We start from the raw sequence: 21,229 nt of genomic DNA on the forward strand, positions 1-21,229 counted from the left end.
AATTATTTTTTTATTGCTATAAATGATAAATATTTTCTTAATATTGTATATTTATGTAAGTTTCCCAAAAAAAAAGGACCATTTTAATTTAAAAAAATTAAAAAATTGAGTTTGTAAAGGTACTGATGCGCTGGAAAATTGTGATTGAAACACGCTTGAGATTGGGTGTAGAAAGGGGTAAATAAATATCATTTATGTAGCTGATTTTTCGATGCAACTTAAAAGGAAATTTATGCATTTTTTTCCCTAATAACATTAGTCGTGGATGAAAAGATTTAAAAGGAAAAAGAATAAGATGAGAATAACAATTTTTCGTACGTACTGTCACGGACTTAGACTTCAACTAAGACCTCCGTGCGGTACTTGACAATTTACTCACGAATCTCTCACGATCTTGCAAGCTTAAGTAAGCCTTTAAGACTAGATCGCTAAGGGAACGCTAGATTTAAAGGCTTACTTGAGCTTGTAAGATCGTGAGTAAGTTGTCAAGTGCCGCACGGAGGTCTTAGTTGAAGTCTAAGTACGTGACAGTAGTATTAATTTGGTTCATAGGTAGTACACACAGTGTAATAAACAACAATTTATTTTTCCAATGGAGTATGTTATAAACAAATTAATTCCCAAGTTTGTGATGTAATTTGGAAGAGACTATTGTTGACTTGATCCTATGAGAGGCAGCACTGGGAACTGAGAAACCCTTGAATTGCATTTGTGAGAGATGAGAGGGAACAAGTTTTGCTTTGATTTACGATACCTTCTCGTCGTGGCTGCTCTCGCCTTCATCTACATACAGGTTCTCAGATCTATCTTTCTTCAACTTTGTTAATAATCTTATACAACAACGACTATTATGTTTCCATCCTGAGCTCGTGGGATCAACTATATGAGGAAATCTAATGAGGGGTTTGGCTTTAAAGAAATTCAAAACGAGTGAATATCTTAACTATCCTAGGGATACAACAATTTATATGTATAAAAAATTCACTGCTTTTACCCTATTTGTACTATGTAACATTTCCACCACTAGACATTCAATTGAAACCCCTTCTAACAAACAGAGTCTCTCTTTTAGGATTTTGGCCCGCAATTCCCTTTGGCAAAGAATTGAGATTCACATGTCCAAAACATCTTTGGAGGCTATGCAATTGAAAATTCTTATAGCTTGTAGGCGATGAAATGGAAAATTCCACCTTGTTATTGCAATAGATTTTGACGATACTGTGCCAACTTATGCACATAACTTACGTTACCATACTGTATTGGTTTGGTTTTAGCATCTCTTTTATCTCTTTATGACGTTTCCAATAAAAGCAAATATCAACATATGAATGTTAGCCACAAGGGGCTGGCCTAGCGATTGAGAAATTGCTGCGGCAAAATTGGGAACCAAGGTTGGAATCCCAACAGAGGAAAAAGTGCAGAAATTCCTATCATCTGCCTAAGCTTGGTGGACGGAATTACTCGATATTTGTGTTGCTAGGAGGTAGTAAGTACCCGGTGGATTAGTCGAGGTTCACACATGGTAGCCTAGATACCGCAATTATAAAGAGAAAAGTTTATATTGCTTAGGTAATGCCATAGCTTATCCACTACCCCAAGCAATCCTTTCTTTGCACGATTAGCTTGTTTCATCTTTACTTTGGCATATGGGGTTACTTGGTTCTGTTGACATAGGTGTTATGAGGAGAAATTACCTTCTCTCTTCTTTTTCTTCTTTCTGGATTAGTCTTTGCTTAATGGTGAATAGGTATGTTTTAAGTGGTTGCTTTTGCTACATTGCTCAGATGCGGCTTTTCGCGACACAGTCAGAATATTCAGACCGCCTTGCTGTTGCAGTGAGTATCTAGGCTCCTCTAGTCATCCTCCCTAAATGGAATCTAAATACCATAGACATATTTCCTACGTTCTACCATTTATGTATTTATAATTCATGTCACGTATTATGAACATAATGTTTCTAAAAGCTTCATTTTTTGATCAAGCACTTCTAAAAGCTTCATATGCTCCATTTGAAGGTAACCTTCAACAGTTGAATGTCATTCCGAAAATCCTCTCTTTTCTTCTCAACAGGAGATTGCTTAGTCTTCTTTTGCATTTTCTTAGCAGCACACAACTGCATCCTACGTCAATGATGTAGCTAAAGAAAGAAGAAAATAACTTTTAATTGCTAATAATGTGTACAAATCATGTGAATGACACAGATTGAAGCAGAAAATCATTGTACAAGTCAGACCAGGTTGCTTATTGACAAGATTAGCCAGCAGCAAGGAAGAGTAGTGGCTCTTGAAGGTGCACTGTGTTCTCCGGTGTAATCTTTTCTTTCTTTTTTGTCCTCTTTCCAACAATGTGAGAAGTGGATTTATTTCCTTCATTCGTAATCCTCCATTCGACAAATGGAGCTATTGGAAATCTTCTATCTTGAAAATTTTATGCAAGTTTTCGTCCTATTGTATATGAGTGTGGTGAAAAAAATGGTGTAGATCTGGTTTCTTTTAAAAAAGTTACTGTTTTTGTGTGGTATGTTGCGAGATATCTTCCTGTATGAGCAATGAGGATATGACCTTGATGCAATGCGGAAACCAAAAGAAGCACTTATCGAAGAACAAGAAAGTAAAAGATAAATAGACACAATTATGGAATTAATTGACAATTATGGTTCTGAGATAACCAAAACCTTCGATTGATGAAACCTCTAAGATGAACCTCAAAGGAGTTGAATTCACCTTGCAACTCACCTCTCAAACAAAGGTTCAACAAAAGCTTCACCAAGCTCTCAAATGTCTCAAAGAGAAGAAAACCAATATTCATCAAAATCTAAGTCTATTGAGCTAGTCTCAGCTATTTATAGTTTAGGCTAATTATTACAAAAATGCCTAAAAGTGACATCCCCCGGAAATTGCGAAAATAGCCAATCGTGACTTGCGGTGGACATGCGGCCATATATGGCAACTTACGGCTCCGCATGTTGCTCCGTTGGTTGATGCTTAGTCAGGCCTGAATCTGGGCAGTGTCCAGTTTTGAGATACAGCCCAAGGTACGGGCCGTAAGTTGATTCTGCGGCATGTATGTCGCTTCTGTCCCTGCCGCATCTGGCTGTTCTTGACTTATGGTTGAGATACGGCCCGTATGTTGCTCCGTATGTTGGGTCATCATTCCCTCCTATTTTGTCCTCCAAGGCTATCTTAATGACATGAAATCACTGAGATGGCATCAAAGTATGCTCAAGCACCTCCATCTTCATGAATAGTCCCTGTAATGCTTGGAGATCTCAAGCTTGACTCCTTGTAAATGGCCTTGATGCAACTTGGCTTTCATCAGACCTGTTCAGTTTCTTCATGTTTCTCTTTCAATGCATTTTTCCTTATTCTTTCTGTGATAGTGTAGATCTCAAATAATAAGATTTGTTTTTTGCATTAATCCAAAAATAAAACAATCTGGTAGTGGCTGTCAGAAACTGAAATGCTATTTAACTTTTTGAAGGGTAACGGGTAGTTGTACTTTCCTTATCTTCATCTTTCTACATTTTCAGAACAAATGAAGCGTCAGGACCAGGAGTGCCGACAATTGAGGGCTCTTGTTCAGGATCTTGAAAGTAAGTTCATAAACTCCTTTTTCTTCTTTCAGCTTTTTGTCAAAAAGCCACTGATTTTAGTCTCAGTAATATGAAAGGTACGCCTGTAAAAAATTATACCCGTTGTACGTGATAAATAAAGATCTGTTAATGTCAATGTGTCAGTACATATCATTGAGTTATTAATATTGTGGGCTCTAAATTCTAATTCTAGTTTACTCATGCCTACAAGTAAATCGTTATCTTATCAATAAATAAATAAATGTATACTCAGCCTACAAATATTTGAACTTATTTATATATTTGATGTTGTTAATTTATCTGTTACAGGTAAGGGCATAAAAAAGTTAACCGGAAATGTGCAGGTTTAGATACATTCTCACATCTTCAGTCATACATTTGTTACCACCATCTGTTGACCTCAATTCTGTCAAATATTTGTTCATCAACTAATTACTATATTTACTAGATGCCAGTGGCTGCTGTAGTTGTTATGGCTTGCAGTCGTGCTGACTACCTGGAGAAGACTATTAAATCCATCTTAAAGTATGCTTTCTATCAAAGTAATTTTATCCGCTTCTTATTACATACTAGATTCCTCAGTTGATAAGCCCGGTATTTCCATTGTTGTCATCAGATACCAAACATCTGTTGCATCAAAATATCCTCTTTTCATATCCCAGGTACCCATTTATTTTTCCTCTATAGTCTTCTATTATATGCTTGTCTTCTTTGTCTTGCTGACCTACTTTTCGTTCTACCTTCCTTTGGCAGGATGGATCAAATCCTGATGTTAGAAAGCTTGCTTTGAGCTATGATCAGCTGAAGTATATGCAGGTACTTTTCCCTACCGCTTGAGAAAGGGAAAATGGGATTTATTTGGGGGATATCTATCTGTGAAATTCAAATCAGGCAGGTCCTTACTTGGAGAAAAAGTATAGACTTAAGAATATGAACTCATTTTTGCCAGACTTGTTTTTACTTGCAATGCTCAATCATCATCATTCCAATAGCAAGATCGTGTACAGGTGAAACAAGTTGGTAGAACTCTCTCTCTCTCTCACACAAATATATTTATATTTATATATGTATATGTATATATATATATTATATATATATTTTAGTATGATGGACAACTCACAAATCATGACTTAATAGTGAATGATTGTATATATTAATGTAACTATATAGTGTTGTAAATGAGTGTAATTATAGAGATTTGTTGTAGTAATCATAGAGAATAAATATTGGGATATAATAGTAGATTTAGAGGGATTTGAATGGCATATTTAGAGGAATATATGGGCGTAATGAGTACTAAAATGCAGTAATTTCAAATACATCTTTAAAAGGGTGACAAGAAACACCAAATGAAGAGTGCATTTTAATGTTTATAATTAATTTCTTTTAAGCAACCAACTATAAATTTTGAACTTTGGTTAGTAGTTAGCAAACTTCCAATAAAGTCACAAATGACTAATTTGAGCCCAAATAAAATACACACTTAGGACAATAATTTTTTTATAGAAAATTAAATTAAAGAAGACTAATAGAGAGAAAACACAAAAAATAAACATAGAAGGAAAAAATACAACATATGCATCTTCTTAAGACTTTAATCATAAGAATATATAAATGAAAAAAAGAAATACAAAATCGGTACATAATTTTTCGAGTTCTTGTGGACACCGTCTCCCATAACCAATCAAAATTCAAGAGCCTTCTTCCTCAAGTCAAATAAAGCATGAATCAAGTAGTACAATAATGATATAAGCACTTCACTACTTTAACTATAGAATGAAAAGAATAACCTTGGGTGTGGATCTCATGAAACAAAAGATGAATTTATATAGATAAAAATGGAGGAATACCAAAAGATATCTTAAAGTTTTAAATTAAATATTTGAAGATTATGAATATGAAAAGCATGAGAGTTATGGATATTAAGAGTAGCAATAAGTTATGGAGGTGAATATATAAAGCAAATAAAGGAGAAAAATAATAAATAAATGGAGGTGAGAAAAAGATACGTGCAAATAATAATTAAGTGAAATGTCACTAATGGTGGAATTTCAAAGGGCCAAAATAGATAAAGAGGTTGAGCTTTAAGAATATATGCAATTGAACCTCCATTAAAATCTGGAAGAGTAAACAATCCTCCGCATTTAAGCAAAATATAATGCAATAAGTTTGAGCACATGAACTCCCCATTTACTCGTTGTAGTAACTGAAATATCACTAATATTTAACATGTAATTAACTAAATATTTAGATTTAGTGTAGGGGTAAAATGGTAATCCAACTTTGCACTTTGAAGCTTCCCACTTTTAATATATATATATATATATATATATATATATATGATTTCCTTCTCTCTCTTCGTTTGAAGTTGCCATACTTCTGTTTTATATATAAATTCATCTACTGCTCTATAAGGTTCATAGTTTTATAGCATATCAATTGGCTAAAATTTGTTCTGATAAAAGCTTTTCTTTGCATAGGAGATTAATCTAGCTGCTTTATTTTATCTTTTAGTTTTAGGTAGCTGCAGTTACTTTAGTCTGTATATTTAATCTTTTGCTGATTAGCTGATAACAGTTCTGTCCTCACATTGTCAAGTGTAGTTGCAACAATAGCTTTTGTTTAATCTTGGTATCAAACTCTTCTTGGCACTTTTTTCTTGACTGTTCTTAATAAAAGACCTTTTTGATTCTTTATCGACAGCACTTGGATTTTGAACCTGTCCATACTGAAAGACCAGGGGAACTGGTTGCATACTACAAGATTGCACGTAAGGATTTTTTTTTGCTTTTTCTCCTGCATCTTTTTCCTTTGCTCATTTTTATTTCATCAAGTGTTAGTCTTGCATTAGCCATTGGACCACTCTTCCTTAGGTCATTACAAGTGGGCATTGGATCAGCTGTTTCACAAGCATAATTTTAGCCGTGTTATCATACTTGAAGGTACTGCTGATCTCTTAATCACTATGTTGCATATTCTCTGCACTTTTTTCTTCTTACAATATCTGTGCCTCTGACATGCAGATGATATGGAAATTGCCGCTGATTTTTTTGACTATTTTGAGGCTGGAGCTACTCTTCTTGACAGAGACAAGTAAGGCATTCTCAAAGGATCCAGATTTTCCATGCTTTACTTTCAAAGAATTGTTCACTTCATCCTTGTATCAGGAAAATCTATTTTTACCCCTCTTGTTGGCCAACTCTCCCCATTCAACCTTTTGGATCATTTTCTTTAAAGAAACAACACAATTGGATCAGATTCAGCAGCCATCCAAGATCTCTTGCTCTCCCAGGAGCGTGAAAATCTGATGGTAGCAAGGGGGATAAATTTCCATTTTGATTATATAACATTCTTAGCAGAAGGACTAAAAACTTCTCCTTGCATAAACTGGTGGCCAAATATGCTAAGTGGGATAGTGAACCAACAAAAATGGGACTTGGCCTAAAACATGGGGATGCCACGTTGCAAAATTCCTGTTCTGAATGTCCCAAGTATAACATTTTTTACATCCTTGTGGTGAACATCCCAGGTCGATTATGGCTATTTCTTCTTGGAATGACAATGGACAAAGGCAGTTCGTCCAAGATCCTTGTAAGTTATATCTTTCTTCCTTCTTTGTTCCTCCTTTGGGATTGGTAGTCGTGATTTTTCTTTTGATTAATTCAATAAAGAAATCTAAAGACACTGCTTAGAGCAGATGGTTTCTTGTTGAATGGTTATACTTCCATTTTGTTTCTGATTCCTTGGAAAAGCCTAAAACAGCAGCGGGGACTTGATGTTGTTGAAATTTGTTTTTAGTTACTGCAGTAGTTTTTAGCAAAACAAGTTGTTTAGTTTAAGATAATTTGAATTTTGAATTTTAGTTAAGTTGTTGAGATATTTTAGGTTATTTTAAATTTCAAATTATGCAGATGTATTTTATGTTGGTTAATTAAAGCCCCTCAATGCTTAATAAAATTATTGAAAGCAATTGAAAGCTATTTCAATCCATTGAGAGTCATTTTAACCCTTGCCCCATCTTTTAAAAAAACCAACAGTGGTATCAAGAGCTTTATTGATCTTACAGGATCTGTTAGTTCTTTCAAAGAAGAGTCATTTTAATCCCTTTTTTGCTGCTCCATCTTTTAAAAAAACCAACAGTGGTATCAAGAGCTTTATTGATCTTACGGGATCTGTAAGTTCTTCCAAAGAACTACCATACCATTTTTAACCCGTAAGGACTATCCTTTTAACCCGTCAAGGCTACTCATTTTAACTCGTTAGGGCTACCATTTTCAACCCGTGCTTATTTTCAAAGCACAGAACTATTTTAAACAAATATTGATGTCAAGCAGCACTCTCTCTTTGAATGCCCAAAAAAGTTTCACGGAGAAAAACTATCAGGTTTGGTCAGTGAAAACGAAATCATATTTTTATAACCTATGTCATATGTGTTGTTGTGATGGAAGAAAAATACTTACAACAATACTTTGCAAATCCTACGATTGTCCAAATAAAAGCACTTCCAAAAGAAGCTCTACACAAGAAAATGTCTTGGAAGATGTTTTTGAAGCACAAAATCAAAAGAAGAAAAAGAAAGAAAAAAGAGAAAGATCAATATCCAAAAAATGTGTAAGTTAAAAAATAACCAAGAAAAATTCAGCTTCAACTGCTAGAGCAAAACTTGAGGAGGAGCAGTTTTTAAAATTGCAATAACTAAAGTATTTTAAATTTCAGATTATGCAGATGTATTTTATGTTGGATGTTTAAAGCCCCTCAGTGTTTGAGAAAATTATTGAAAGCTATTTCAATCGATTGAGATTCATTTCAACCCCTTTTTACTGCCCCATCAAAAACCAAGTTGCGTACTTTATTTTTGGTGTATTTCTGCAGTTTTTTCTTTATTCCTTTTCCATGACTGGTTCCTGGATTTGTCTGCCACATGCATCTCTTTCTGTGACTGGTTCCTGAATTCCTCTGGCATCGTCTTTCTCCTAGATCAACCCATATCCTTTGAATCATCAACTTGAGCTTGAATCATTTTTACTCATGCTAATCCAAGTGTCAGGATGAAGCACTGACTGCGAACTCTTTCTTTGTTTACAAAGCTGTCACCTCTTTATTGTGTTTGTCTAAAGATTCTCCACTCACTTAACGAAGTTGGATAAGATTGATAGTGTGAGAATAGAATGAATATTAACTTCTCCTCTTTTCGTTCTGGTTACCAATGAAAAAGGGAAAAGTTGGAAAATTGGTTCATCGGAGTGTTTGATAAAGTTAAAAGAGATTATCACTGAATGTGCATCAGGAAAATGCCAAATTACAAAAGGCATGACCGGTTAGCTCCGGTACAGAAGAGCAAAAAACACTTCAGCACTAGTACAAGTAGCCTAAGCTAAAGCTAAGGAGCTAACAAAATCTAAAAACATGTCGATGCTATTAACAGGTGGTAGAGAATTCCATCTGCACCTGTTGACTAATACTGAGTAATTCGCAGAAGAAATACTGAACTTCATTCATCTTTGCCATTTTGTCCAAAGCCCATTTTCCTAAGCATGTTGAGAAGGAGACCCCAATTCAATTAGTCAAATGCCTATTCTATATCGAGTTAGCATAATATGCCTGCTTCCTCGCTCTTGATTCTCCAATCCAAGACTTCATTAGCTATCAGGGATGCATCAGAGATCTGCCTACCCTTGACTAAGGCACTTCTTTTGCCCTGATATCAACTTGCCAATGACCTTTTCGAGTCTTTCAAACGAAGTCTTTGCAGTTAGCTTGTAGATGCCCCCCCTATCAAACTGATAGGTCGATAATCCCTTAATTCAATTGCACCTTTCTTTTGTGGATAAGGGTAACGAAGGCAGTGTTACAAGATTTAACCATATGGCAATTAAGATGAAAGTAATTGAGGGAACCCATGATGTCTGGTTTGATGAAATCCCATATCTTTTGGTAAAAAACTATGGTGAAGCCATCCGTCCCTGGAGCTTTTTCAGGGGCGGGGCACATGATTTTAGGGCTGAAAACCTCTCTGCTTCTTCAAAAGGGACTTCAAGGTCTGAACTTTCTTGACCTGTTAAAGATGGAAGACCAGGAAAGTCAACTGGAGGTCTCCAAGGTTCACCCTCAATATAAAGATTCTGATAGTAGTCTAGGATTGGCTGTTTGATCTGCTCCTTATCATCTACCATATTCCCTTCCACCTTGAGTCATTGGAATTGTCAATACTGTTGTTCCCAAAACTACTAAAAGTATGATGGACTGCTGGAAAGAGATTGGTAGAAGAGAGCCAGAAGAGGACTGGTGGGAATAGATCCCGGCAAGCATCTGGTGGACATTGTGGAAGGAAAGAAATGCAAGAGGCTTTGAAGACAAAAACAACAACATTCAAAAAATCAGAATGAATTGCCTTAGTCTTCTATATTTTTGGTGTAAACAGGATATGGTGGGGGATATAGAACTTTTTGTTGATTTTATAGGGAAATTGTAAAGCTCCATAGATTAGTTCTTATGGCCTTCATTTTTTTACCCTATGGGATGTAAGTGCTCACTCTTATCATTGTTTAGATGATGGAGTTTTGTGAATATACCGTTACCTGTTCCTCAAAAGTTCTCTGAGAGTATTTTGTGTTTTTGTTTCTCTCCTTGAGCCATAGACATCTGGAATTCTATCTCCAAGAAATCTCTTCTGCTAGAGCAAGATGCTGAAGTTCTAGTTTCAAGTTGAAAGAATTTAACTTTTGTTCAGGGGGCACTCTGATATCAATTTGATCAAGCAGCGCTAAATTTTCAAGTGCTTTGCTGCTTCTGTTTTCCAATTTGCCATATACCTCTTTGTTCCATGTTGTGATGTCCTTCTTTAGGCATCTTTGTTTTTGGACAAGAATGAAGTCTGGAGAGCCTGAGATAGTGTAGGATTGGCACCATTTCTTGATCATGTCCACAAAGCCCTCTGTCTGTAGCCAAAGATTGTCAAATTTGAAATAAGATGGGGTGAACCCAATCTCACCACTTTCCAAAACAATTGGTTTGTGGTCTGATATAACTTTAGGCATTGCAAACTGTTTAACTTCCTTGAAGGCATCATTCCACTCAGTTGAGATCAGAAATCTATCAATCATGGAAGCTTGAATAGTTGAATGGTGTTTTCTCCTCTTGACCATGTATACTGTGCACCATTGAGAGGAGGGTCTATCAATTCCAGTCTATTATTAAATCGTCAAACATTGTCAAGGCCCTGGATCTTCTATTACAGTTGAATTTCTCATTTTCATATCTGCAAGCTTTGAAGTTCCATTTGAAATCATCAATGACACTTTCAAACCTACTGGTAATAGAGTAAATTCCAAGTTGTGTATCTACACTACTCCATACCCTTTTGTCCCACATAATTGCAGTCCCTCCCCTTGTTCCATTTGCTTTGAGTTCTGCCCATGATACCCATCTGTTGTCCCATCATTACCTGGCTAAGGAGATGTTCCAATCCTCAATCTTTGTTTCATGTAAACAAGTGATAATGTCAACCTTCCATTTTCTGACTACAAAAGCTATTGTGCCTCTCTTATTTCCATCATTGATACACTGCACATTCCAGCTTAGAGCTTTGACTTTCGTCTGGATTGGGAGTGGTAGGACCTGCCCATAATCTTCCTGTCACTGCCACTGCCACTGCCACTGCCACTGCCACTGCCACTGCCACTGCCACTGCCATCTTGAGGTCTCCAAGCCAGCTTTTTGAGTTTTAGTTCACCCTTTTTCTTCCCTCTAGAAGGGCTCTTAGATGTCGATGCTTGTAGTTGCTGAAGCATCATTTAAGTTTTCCTTCTTTCCTCCATTCTTAAGATTATGCCCAGGATGTCATGCTCAAAATCAGTTGCACTAATCCAAAAACCTTACAGGCTTTACCATCGCAATTTTTGTCCACCTTGATGTTTCTACCACTATACGTTTATCAATTGTTTGCATGCAAAGATCTTTTCGATCATGCCAAGGGAGAGGAAGAAAATCATTGAAGGACTGGGTAGAGAAGGCTGATTCAGATTCACTGCCCAGAGATGCTTTCGAAAGGAGAGATGAGTGCACATTGAGTGGCTCACCTTCGTCGTCTGCTTCTTGGTGTAATTCGTTCCCTATTTCTTTTGCCCAGTTTGACGATGCCTGGATTTCCTCTGAGAGAGGCTCAAAGAAGTTTTTAATTTCAGGCGGATACCTTTGAATGCATGGGTCATTTTTATTCCATCTCCTTCCAGCTATTTGCTCTAGTGGTTTTGTTGGGCCATTTGTAATTTTTCCACTGATATGATCCCCTAGAGTAATATCCCTCATTAAGGCCCACCTTGCCTTTACCTCTATTAGGTCGGGTTTGGGTTTTAAAAAGCTGAATATTAGAAGTCAACTTTTTATCTAAGTGCTGGCCCTTTTGTTGGCCCACCTTGGTTCATCGGAGTTGTAACAGGGAAGTTTTACTGCAAAATGAGTAGCCTAATCCAGATTGTACTGGTGTTTACCCTCGGAACAAGTTTTATGAGAAATTGGAAATGGAAACAAGAAAGGGAAATATATTTTAAAAAAAGTTCATCTTGAATTGATAAGATCCAATCATTTCTCTATGTATATCAAGCATCCGTAATTGACCTGTTCTTTTAGTACAAACACAAATATTTTATGTCTAAGATTGTCATAAGAGAAATCCACATTTCTCTTTTCGGGACTACATAGTCCTTTCTAGGACTGCGGGCTTCAATTGAATCTTTTGGACTGTCAAAGAAAAAAGAAAAAAACAATTTTGTTTTACCCATTCATGTCATTGTTGAGCTGTTCAAAAGTGTATCGTCCATGGAGATTAATCCTATTGATATTATTTGAGTGTTTTTTTAGCAAAGTAAATAGCAGTTCGCTTTTCTAATCATACTGAAATGCTTTGTATCTTACACTGCAGATGCTCTTTACCGCTCAGACTTTTTTCCTGGTCTTGGATGGATGCTTTCAAAATCAACTTGGTCCGAACTATCTCCAAAGTGGCCAAAGGCATATCCTTTCCAACTGATGTGCTTATTTCTTGCCTAAATTAATTGCCTTTGGAACCTTCAAATTTTCTTTTCTTTGACCTTACTTTTACTTACTGGGATGACTGGCTAAGGCTCAAAGAAAATCACAGAGGTCGACAATTTATTCGCCCAGAAGTTTGCAGAACTTACAATTTTGGTGAGCATGTATGTGTATAAAAATCCTCCTTTAAATCAGTGCTAGATGGCTTTGGCTCAGTAAATGTAGTTGAACTTGAATCTCTGTCTTCAATGGTGTGATATTGCTGTTCTTACTCATTTAGATACTTGTCAAGAGAAAAAATGTTTCTCATTCCTTCTAGAGCTGTTGTACCTTCTAAAACAGATACTGATAACTATGGAAAATTTATCAACTTCCACAATCTTGACAAAGAAGTGGGGATTCCTATAGCCAACCCCAACTTCTTTGGAAGGCTTGAGCAAGATTTAGATAAAGCCAGGGAGTTGCAATGCAATAAATTCAAGGTTTTGAAATTGGCACTACTACAGGGAATACATTGACTATCTCTCAAGTCTAACCTGCTATATGTAGATGACACTTTTGATCGTTTTTGATCAAGTAAAAGTTTTCATTAGTAATAACAAGGTCAACTTGTCCACATACAAGTGCTCTACCAAAAGAGGAGAAACATACAAAATATGGTTCTCTCCAAAAGACACCCAATCCTCTATACTAAAAGGAACTATATGGGTGCATCAAAAGAAAATAAAGGATCGGAGACTACTTCTCAGTTGAGCAAAGTTCATCTCCACCCCTTCAAAAGCTCTTCTATTCTCTCTTTCCAAATGACCCACATTAAAGCAAGAGGGTAATATTCCAAGCCTTGTGCCTTCTTCTCCTAGCTCCACTTTTCCAGCTGAACATCAACTCCTTTACGGATCTTGGCATTACCAAAGAAACTCCAAACCATCTAAGATATCCTCCAATAACTTCGTAGCTAATTTGCAATGTAATAAAATATGGTCCACGTCCTCACCCACCTCCTTACAACGGAAAACACCAGCTCAAGCAGACAACCTTTCGTCTCCTAACATTCTCGCACCAAAATCACCCCTCTAATAGCTAAAATCCTATTCAGTTTCCTTAGGAATCCAAACCGAGATACTTGAATTTGGCATTTTATCTTCTGTGGAGCACAAGTGTTATATTTGAATTTGGCACTTCAAATTTTAGAAGCTCTTTCTGGCCTACACATTAACATGTTAAAGAGCATTATCTACCTTGTCAATGAAGTGCAAAATCTGGATTTGTTGGCTGGAATACGTTACTGTGTGAGATAGGTTCCTTCCCAACAATCCATCTCATATTTCCTTTGGTTGCTAAACACAGATCTGACAAAATTTGGAATGGAATGGTGGAGAAATTTGAAAAGAAGTTAGCTACATGGAAAATGCAGTACTTATCAATGGGTGGTAGGCTCACACTCATCAACAACACCCTTGATTGATTCTTACAAACATAAATGTAACTATTCCCTATCCCCTCAAGGATTCAAAAGAAGCTGGACAGAATTAGAAGGAACTTCCTGTGGAAAGCTAACATCACTACTCACAAGTTTCATCTGGTAAAATGGGAGAAAATAACACTGCCTAAATCACTGGGAGGCTCGGGCATCAGGAACCTTACTCTTCACAACAGTTGTTTCCTCATGAAATGGGTATGGAGGTATGAAGAGGAGGATCAGCTAACCTGGAAAAGAGTGGTGAATGCCAAACATGGGATACATGGTAACTGGTGCACAAAGGTCTCCAGGGCTCCACATGGGGTAGGCCTTTGGAAGAACATTACAAGCTTTGGGGCAAGTTCAGCCAGAACAACAGATTTCAAGTTGGGAATCTGGCAAAAGTTAAATTTTGGAAAGATAGATGGTTAGGCTCTTCAACCTTGCAATCTGACTTCCCTAACATTTATCAAATTGCTTGAAGACCTGACTCTACAGTCTCTCAGGATATAGAAGCCAATTCTTGATATCCGATCTTCAGGGGGGATGTGAATTACTGGGAAATGGGTGAAATGCTTGGCTTCCTAGGCAGATTGGGTAACTGTATGGTCAGTGAGCAACTTTCATACATATTCATCTGGGGAACAAGTCCATATACTGTCAAGACAGGTGACCTACACAACATCATTCAAAATGAAATGGTGGATGATTGGCCTTGGAAACTTATCTGGAGAACAAAACTGCCCCCTAAAGTCATCTGCCACAGTTGGACTGCTCTAAATGAAGCCTGCCTCACTCAAGATAACTTGTGCAGAAGGTCCTTTTCACATAGTTAACAAATGCTGTATGTGCCATCAGCACATTGAAACAAATAGACACCTTTTCCTCCATTGTGCAATTGCTTCAGACATCAGGAGTTTTTTTTTCTTCCTATTTTTGGACTCAGTTGGGTGTTACCAGAAAGCATTAAAGATGCCTGCAGCAGTTGAAGTTGATGGAAAATTGGTAAATCCATCAGGAAGATCTGGAGAATGATTCTTGGATGCATTGTTTTGGACCATTAGGACAGAAAGGAACAGAAGGTGTTTTGATGGTTTAGCAACTCCAAACTACTCCCTGAAAGCTAAATGTTTAATATTTTTAAGTAGTTGGAGCAGTCTCTCCCCTATTAACTCTCCTGAGTCTTTGTTAGATTTTGTTATCTCCCTATCTCTAGCATAGGAGTTTTGTAATACACTCTTGTAACTGCACCTGTACAGTTCTTTTGTGCATCTTTTTGATGCTTTTAATATTAATTCTTCATCAAAAAAACTTCTCCTTGAACATTGTCAACAATCTTTTTTATTTACAGGGTTCTAGTTTGGGGCAGTTTTTTAAGCAGTATCTTGAACCAATTAAGCTAAATGATGTCCAGGCATGTTACTAACTCCCTTGTGTTATTTTGTCTCCTTTTTTCTTGTCTACTCAATTCTTTCCATTTGGATGACATGTATTCTACATGGAATTTTGTTTGAAGGTTGATTGGAAGTCAATGGACCTAAGTTACCTTTTGGAGGTAATAACTTGAGGATTATTATGTGTCGAAGCTTAAACAACTTAGGAATGCATGTAACTTGTGGTTTCATGTTCTCAGGACAACTATGTGAAACACTTTGGTGACTTGGTTAAAAAGGCTAAGCCCATCCACAGAGCTGATGCTGTTTTGAAAGCATTTAACATAGATGGTGATGTGCGTATTCAGTACAGAGACCAACTAGACTTCGAAGATATCGCGCGGCAGTTTGGCATTTTTGAAGAATGGAAGGTAATGCATATGTGAGCCCTTCTATTTCATATAAAATTGATTATGACCTGAGATTTGATCATATTTGTTTGAGTGGGTTCTTTTGATGCAGTTATTACATTTGTTGGGTATGGCTGTGCATTGCATATTAGGCATCTATTCTACTTAACTTTGAAATAGACTGTTGAGGAGTTCAAAATTCATGCCTAATTTTATCGTTTTAGCACTTAGAGATTTACTGGTTCACTGCCATATGATTTTTTAATTTTTTTATTTGATCATATCATGGATGCGAACAATTGCTGATTGCTGCTGTAGTTTTGCAATGCAAAAGAAAAATTCAGGTGCTCTTAGGGTTAGAGTGAGCAATCAGAATCCAATTCCACAACTCAATCACCTTCTAGGACTGAGGTGCAAAGGGAGGTGAAATTTGAAATGCATGCTTTCCCTCTCCCCTTTCACTTGTAGGCATCTATGGACTTGGGGACCAGTCAACTTTGTGCATCTGGTCTTGAAAAAAATGAGCTGGCCCTTCTGGCCTCATATATTTATTATAATTCATAGTTTTTGATATATTTGATATTGAAATCATATTGTAATATGTATTCGTTCTGGAATATATACCTGTGTGTACAGAATTAGCAAAAATGAAATAGGAGGTAATATATCAAAAATGAAATAGAAGAATTTATAGCCATTTACTTGTTTTATTTGTGGCTTTGGTTACTTGGTCAATTTGATTGCTTAATTCTTAAAAAAATGCAAACTAAGTTGCTTTTTGGCAAATAAAGTTAGATTATACTTAATGTTATGTTTTCAACTTTTTAAGATAAATTCTTATAACGCCCATTTGTTGCTCATGGTTAGTCCTACTCTGCTATTAGTTGTCACGTTTCTCTCCACTACCATTTTTTCCGTTAAATTACTGCTTTGATTTGCTTGAGCCGAGGGTCTTTCGAAAACAACCTCTATACCTCAGAGAGGTAGTGGTAAGGTCCACGAACACTCTACCCTCCCCAGGCTCCACTTTGTGGGATTTCACTGGATATGTTGTTGGTGTTGGTCAGTCCTACTCTGGGGAATGGGTGCTCATGGAATTGAAATTAAGCCTATGATGGGATGCAAGTGAAACATGGGTTAGGGTAATCTGTGTTTAATATGGACCATTGACTGGCCCCATGTCGGTTCTTACCCTGGGCCATGGACAGGTCTACTCACACTAGCTGTGAGCCTGTGACTGGATTTGTCCTCTGTCACGGAGTCATGGTTCTTCTGCTTTCTGTAAAACTTGCATTAACTGTTCATTTCATCAGGATGGTGTACCACGGGCAGCATATAAAGGAATAGTAGTTTTCCGGTTTCAAACATCTAGACGTGTGTTCCTTGTTGCCCCTGATTCTCTTCAACAACTTGGAGTTGAAGATACTTAGCGAAGATATGATTGGTAAGTTCATGCCCTAATAAGCAAAACTATTGAGTATTCTATATGCACAACTTTAGTAGTTTTTGTCTTTTAGTTTTTGCATAGAATTTTGTTTATTCATCATCATTAAGGAAAATACTCATTTTAGAAGGTTCATGAAAATAAAAAAGGGGAACACCAGACTTGCATAGCTGTTATCTAAACAAATCGATGACCTAATGCATTCACTCACTTCTTATGACTAGTTTCATTTACAAGGTAAACACCTGCTTTCTCTTTTTTTTTTGCTTGCTCTCATGACCCGCACAATCCTTTTCCATGTCTGTACTTGTGTGTCTGACCCTCTCTACATAGACTCCACCATAGGGTGAGCAGATGTTTTGTCCACTCTAAGGTGGAGTATAGGAACAGTTTAGTGTATAAGCAACATGCATCACTTAACATGAGTTGTATCATAACTTTAAGGCACCTTAGCAATTATCTCACCCTTTGATATGCTGAGTTAAAACATAGTAAGCTACAGCACGTTCTGCTTTACTCCCTCCAGCCCATTTGTATGAGTTTATAGTTAGCTACTGCAAAAGAAAATATTAACATCATTTTGAAAACCTCTGTTTGATAAAATTAAATGGATTCAAGTTCCTGATATCTCCTTAGTCCCATTTTGTTTAACCAACTTCTTTATGTGGATTGAAGTATACATGACTTGGTGGATTTTTTTTTTTTACAATATTTAGATGTCACAAAAGCACTGTAACTTGCAAATTCCCTCAAATGAGAATAATGTAAGAATATATTTGCAAACCTTAGTAAAAACCACGTATGTAACAAATAGCATCAAATGTTTTGAGGCAGGCCTTAGTAGCTGTTGTTGTAAAATAATAAGTCTCATATAAAATGGATGATATATGTATTGTGAAAATAGCAATAAACTCGTCTTTACTCCAATCTCTGCCACTATGTTTGCTCACTGATTTGTATTTGTCTTTCTACTCAATTCAACAGGAGCCTGAGCAACAATTTAGACTTATTTGGTAGGATACACTGGAAAGAGCTGACACCAAAAGCTTGAGTACCAGTAGTTACATACAACGTTTTAATGTTAATGGAGGAACTCACTGCCTACTGTTCGAATGGATGAATCATCACCACAACCTATTATTCAAGTGTGGCAAACATAAAGAGGAAATGTAGCCCGATAAACACAATGGCTTTTTTTTTCTTCTAAGAAGGAAACATTACGATTATGAGCAACTCATCATGACATCGTTGAAGAAATATGAGCACATTCCTTCTATATATCATTTACTCAAACATAGTGACGTTTTAGTTTTGAGATTTAACCGTAAAGCCTTAAAATTACATTATAAGTACTCAAATGTGATTTATATATGTCTGGGGCACCCTTTCTAGACATGATGATTGAAGAGTGGGTGAAACATGCTCGAAATTATTCAATTCCTGCATTCGATATACATAAATCGTGACAGTAGGAAGAAATTATTTGTGACACTAGTTGTATGAGATTTTTTTATTTTTTTTTAAATCTCACAAGTTAGTAGATTCGTAGTTTGTGGACTGGACTCGAAAGAGACGAGACTTGGCTCCATCAACTTATTAAATTTTTTTGAAAAAAACAAACAAAAGAGAACTTACACAACCACTATTGGTGAGGCCAAATAAAAATTTTCTGACGGTCTTAAGATTTACTACTTTCTTTTTAAAGTCAATTTTCATACGTGTATTTACTTTATTTTGTAGTACGTTATCGAATTTATAAAGTTGTATTGATTTATGTGATAATTTTTTTTAATTAGTCTATTTCAAAAAGAATCGTATCATTTTTTTTATAATTAAAAACAACTTAAACTTTAAAATTATTTTTCTACTTTAAAGAGATAGCGACAGAAATATAATTTCTAAGGAAAAAAGAATTGTGTGCAATGCAGGCATAAATTAGGTTAGGAAGGAGGGAGCAGTAGTTAATTATGATGTGATGATATGGAGGGAGGGTGGAAAGAGTAACAGTAATAGTAAATAGATAGCAGTTGAAGAAGAGACAGGTTGACACGTAATAGACAGGTGGAGCTGCTTCAGTCAATATATAAGTAAGCTGCTTCTTGTCGCTTGCAATGAAAGGTGTGGTTGTCCTTCTCCCTGCCCCGGTGGAATCGCTTGCAGATTAATTAATTAATAAAATTGAGATCGATCGAGTGCAATGGTAATTATGTGTTATGTATATGCAGGTGCGCGTCGGAGTGGAGAGCACTGTGGCTGCAATCCTTGCACCTGTCCAAAGAGTGAAGGCACCACTGCAAGTATGCTCCTCCTGTGCCGCTTAATTATTAATTACTATATGCATCTTTACCTGCATCCTAAATTCTTGTTAATCAGGAATATGTTCTCTCTCTCTCTCTCTCTCTCTCTCTCTCTCTCTTCTTGACATGTATGTATGCTACATACTGCTCACATCCAGCAAGTAATATGCAATAAGGAAGAACGCGATTCATGTGCAAATTTTGAACTCTAGCTGTAAAGAATGGAGTATAGTTAGTATTTGATCAGGACAAGATCCTATGTATAGAATGATCACACTGTCCAATCCTATCTACTCTAGCTACATAAATCAGCCAACACTTCAACTCCAATTTGCCGTTGTTACCAAAAAAAAAAAAAAAGAATTGACAGAATTTTAGAGATAAGAAAGGCACTTCTGAAACATAGTTTACGTTTAGGAGAGAGGAGTAAATTAAATAATTTAATTTTAGTGTAGTAATATTGTAAAATCTTTGAAGGATCATGTTAATTCTACTTCTCTGATCAATAGAATTGTTAATTAAGAAGATGGCAAGGACTTATTTCTATTAAATTTCAACCACAGTTGGTATATATATAGTGGTATATATGATGTTCAATCGCACATCCACTTTACCTGCCCCTCTTTAAAATTAGTAGACTTGGGATGGAATTAAGGCAGAGATATGTGAAGGACTAATTTAGTGAATCATGAAGCAAGCTAGCCTTCCAACATTCCAATTACTTTAATTTGGAGTGAATTTAGAAATAAAAAGAAGATACTAGCTACTTTAATTTGGAGATACAATTCCATAACTTCTTTTTATCGATATATCTTCTTCATTATTATGTCTTTTTTACTCCTGATCATAAACTTTCTCAAATAACTTATATACATATATATACATGTATGTTTTGTAAACTAGATGGTTGAATGATATTTATTGAGGTTATATAGTTGTGTGAAGTAGCGCGATGGTAAAAGAAACTACTTAGTTGGCTATTGAGTCACGTTGGAGTAGGACAGATAGATCATTGTTGTATAACAATTAGCTGCCGGCAAACGCAAACATGAAACAAACTAATTTACAAATCATTTATTTAATTAAACATATATACTAGTATAAAACAATGAATTAAAACACATTCACTACTAATTGATTTTTTTTATGTATCTCTATTTTACGTTTTAGATTATCAATCTTCTTCTTTTTTTCTTAAAAATAAAATTAACATCATGATTGTTGTCTCTTTCCTTTTTAATCTAATGAATATGAGACCAAATAAATTTCCGAAATAAAAAAAATGTGAAAATAATAATCAGTAATGGAGAAATGAATAGGATACAATATATAATTGCTACTGTATTAAAATTGAAGAAATTATTTAGAGAAATATAATAGAGATGGTTATAAGTAGGAACGGGGCGTAAAAGAAAAGTAGATAGTTTTGATTGTTGAATTTGGTAGAAAGAATGATATTCAAGTCCAAGCTTACCGATGGATGAAAATCAAACAATCAGCAAAATATATATGTGATATACATACATAGTTTATTAATTATAGCTGCATCACTACTTTTTCCTGGAAAAGTATATTAATTCCGAATTACTGTATATTATAAGGGAAATTAACATGCATGCGACCT

General features: G+C 35.9%; 1 protein-coding gene across 1 annotated transcript; it reads left to right on the forward strand.

Moving 5' to 3' along the window:
* The first annotated feature begins 552 nt into the window (after nucleotides 1-552).
* Nucleotides 553-18,797, forward strand: LOC129885249 (alpha-1,3-mannosyl-glycoprotein 2-beta-N-acetylglucosaminyltransferase). Its single transcript, XM_055959457.1, has 19 exons — nucleotides 553-793; nucleotides 1,785-1,835; nucleotides 2,202-2,289; nucleotides 3,530-3,592; nucleotides 3,902-3,936; nucleotides 4,041-4,117; nucleotides 4,209-4,254; nucleotides 4,346-4,408; nucleotides 6,296-6,362; nucleotides 6,466-6,534; nucleotides 6,616-6,685; nucleotides 7,122-7,183; nucleotides 12,513-12,602; nucleotides 12,692-12,786; nucleotides 15,433-15,495; nucleotides 15,598-15,636; nucleotides 15,715-15,885; nucleotides 17,178-17,308; nucleotides 18,293-18,797. The coding sequence occupies exons 1-18, from the start codon at nucleotides 719-721 to the stop codon at nucleotides 17,292-17,294; spliced, it is 1,341 nt and encodes a 446-aa protein (XP_055815432.1). The 5' UTR covers nucleotides 553-718; the 3' UTR covers nucleotides 17,295-17,308; nucleotides 18,293-18,797.
* The last annotated feature ends 2,432 nt before the right edge of the window (nucleotides 18,798-21,229 follow it).

Source organism: Solanum dulcamara, chromosome 4 (assembly GCF_947179165.1).
Source record: "Solanum dulcamara chromosome 4, daSolDulc1.2, whole genome shotgun sequence".
In the NCBI taxonomy this organism is placed as follows: Eukaryota; Viridiplantae; Streptophyta; class Magnoliopsida; order Solanales; family Solanaceae; genus Solanum; species Solanum dulcamara.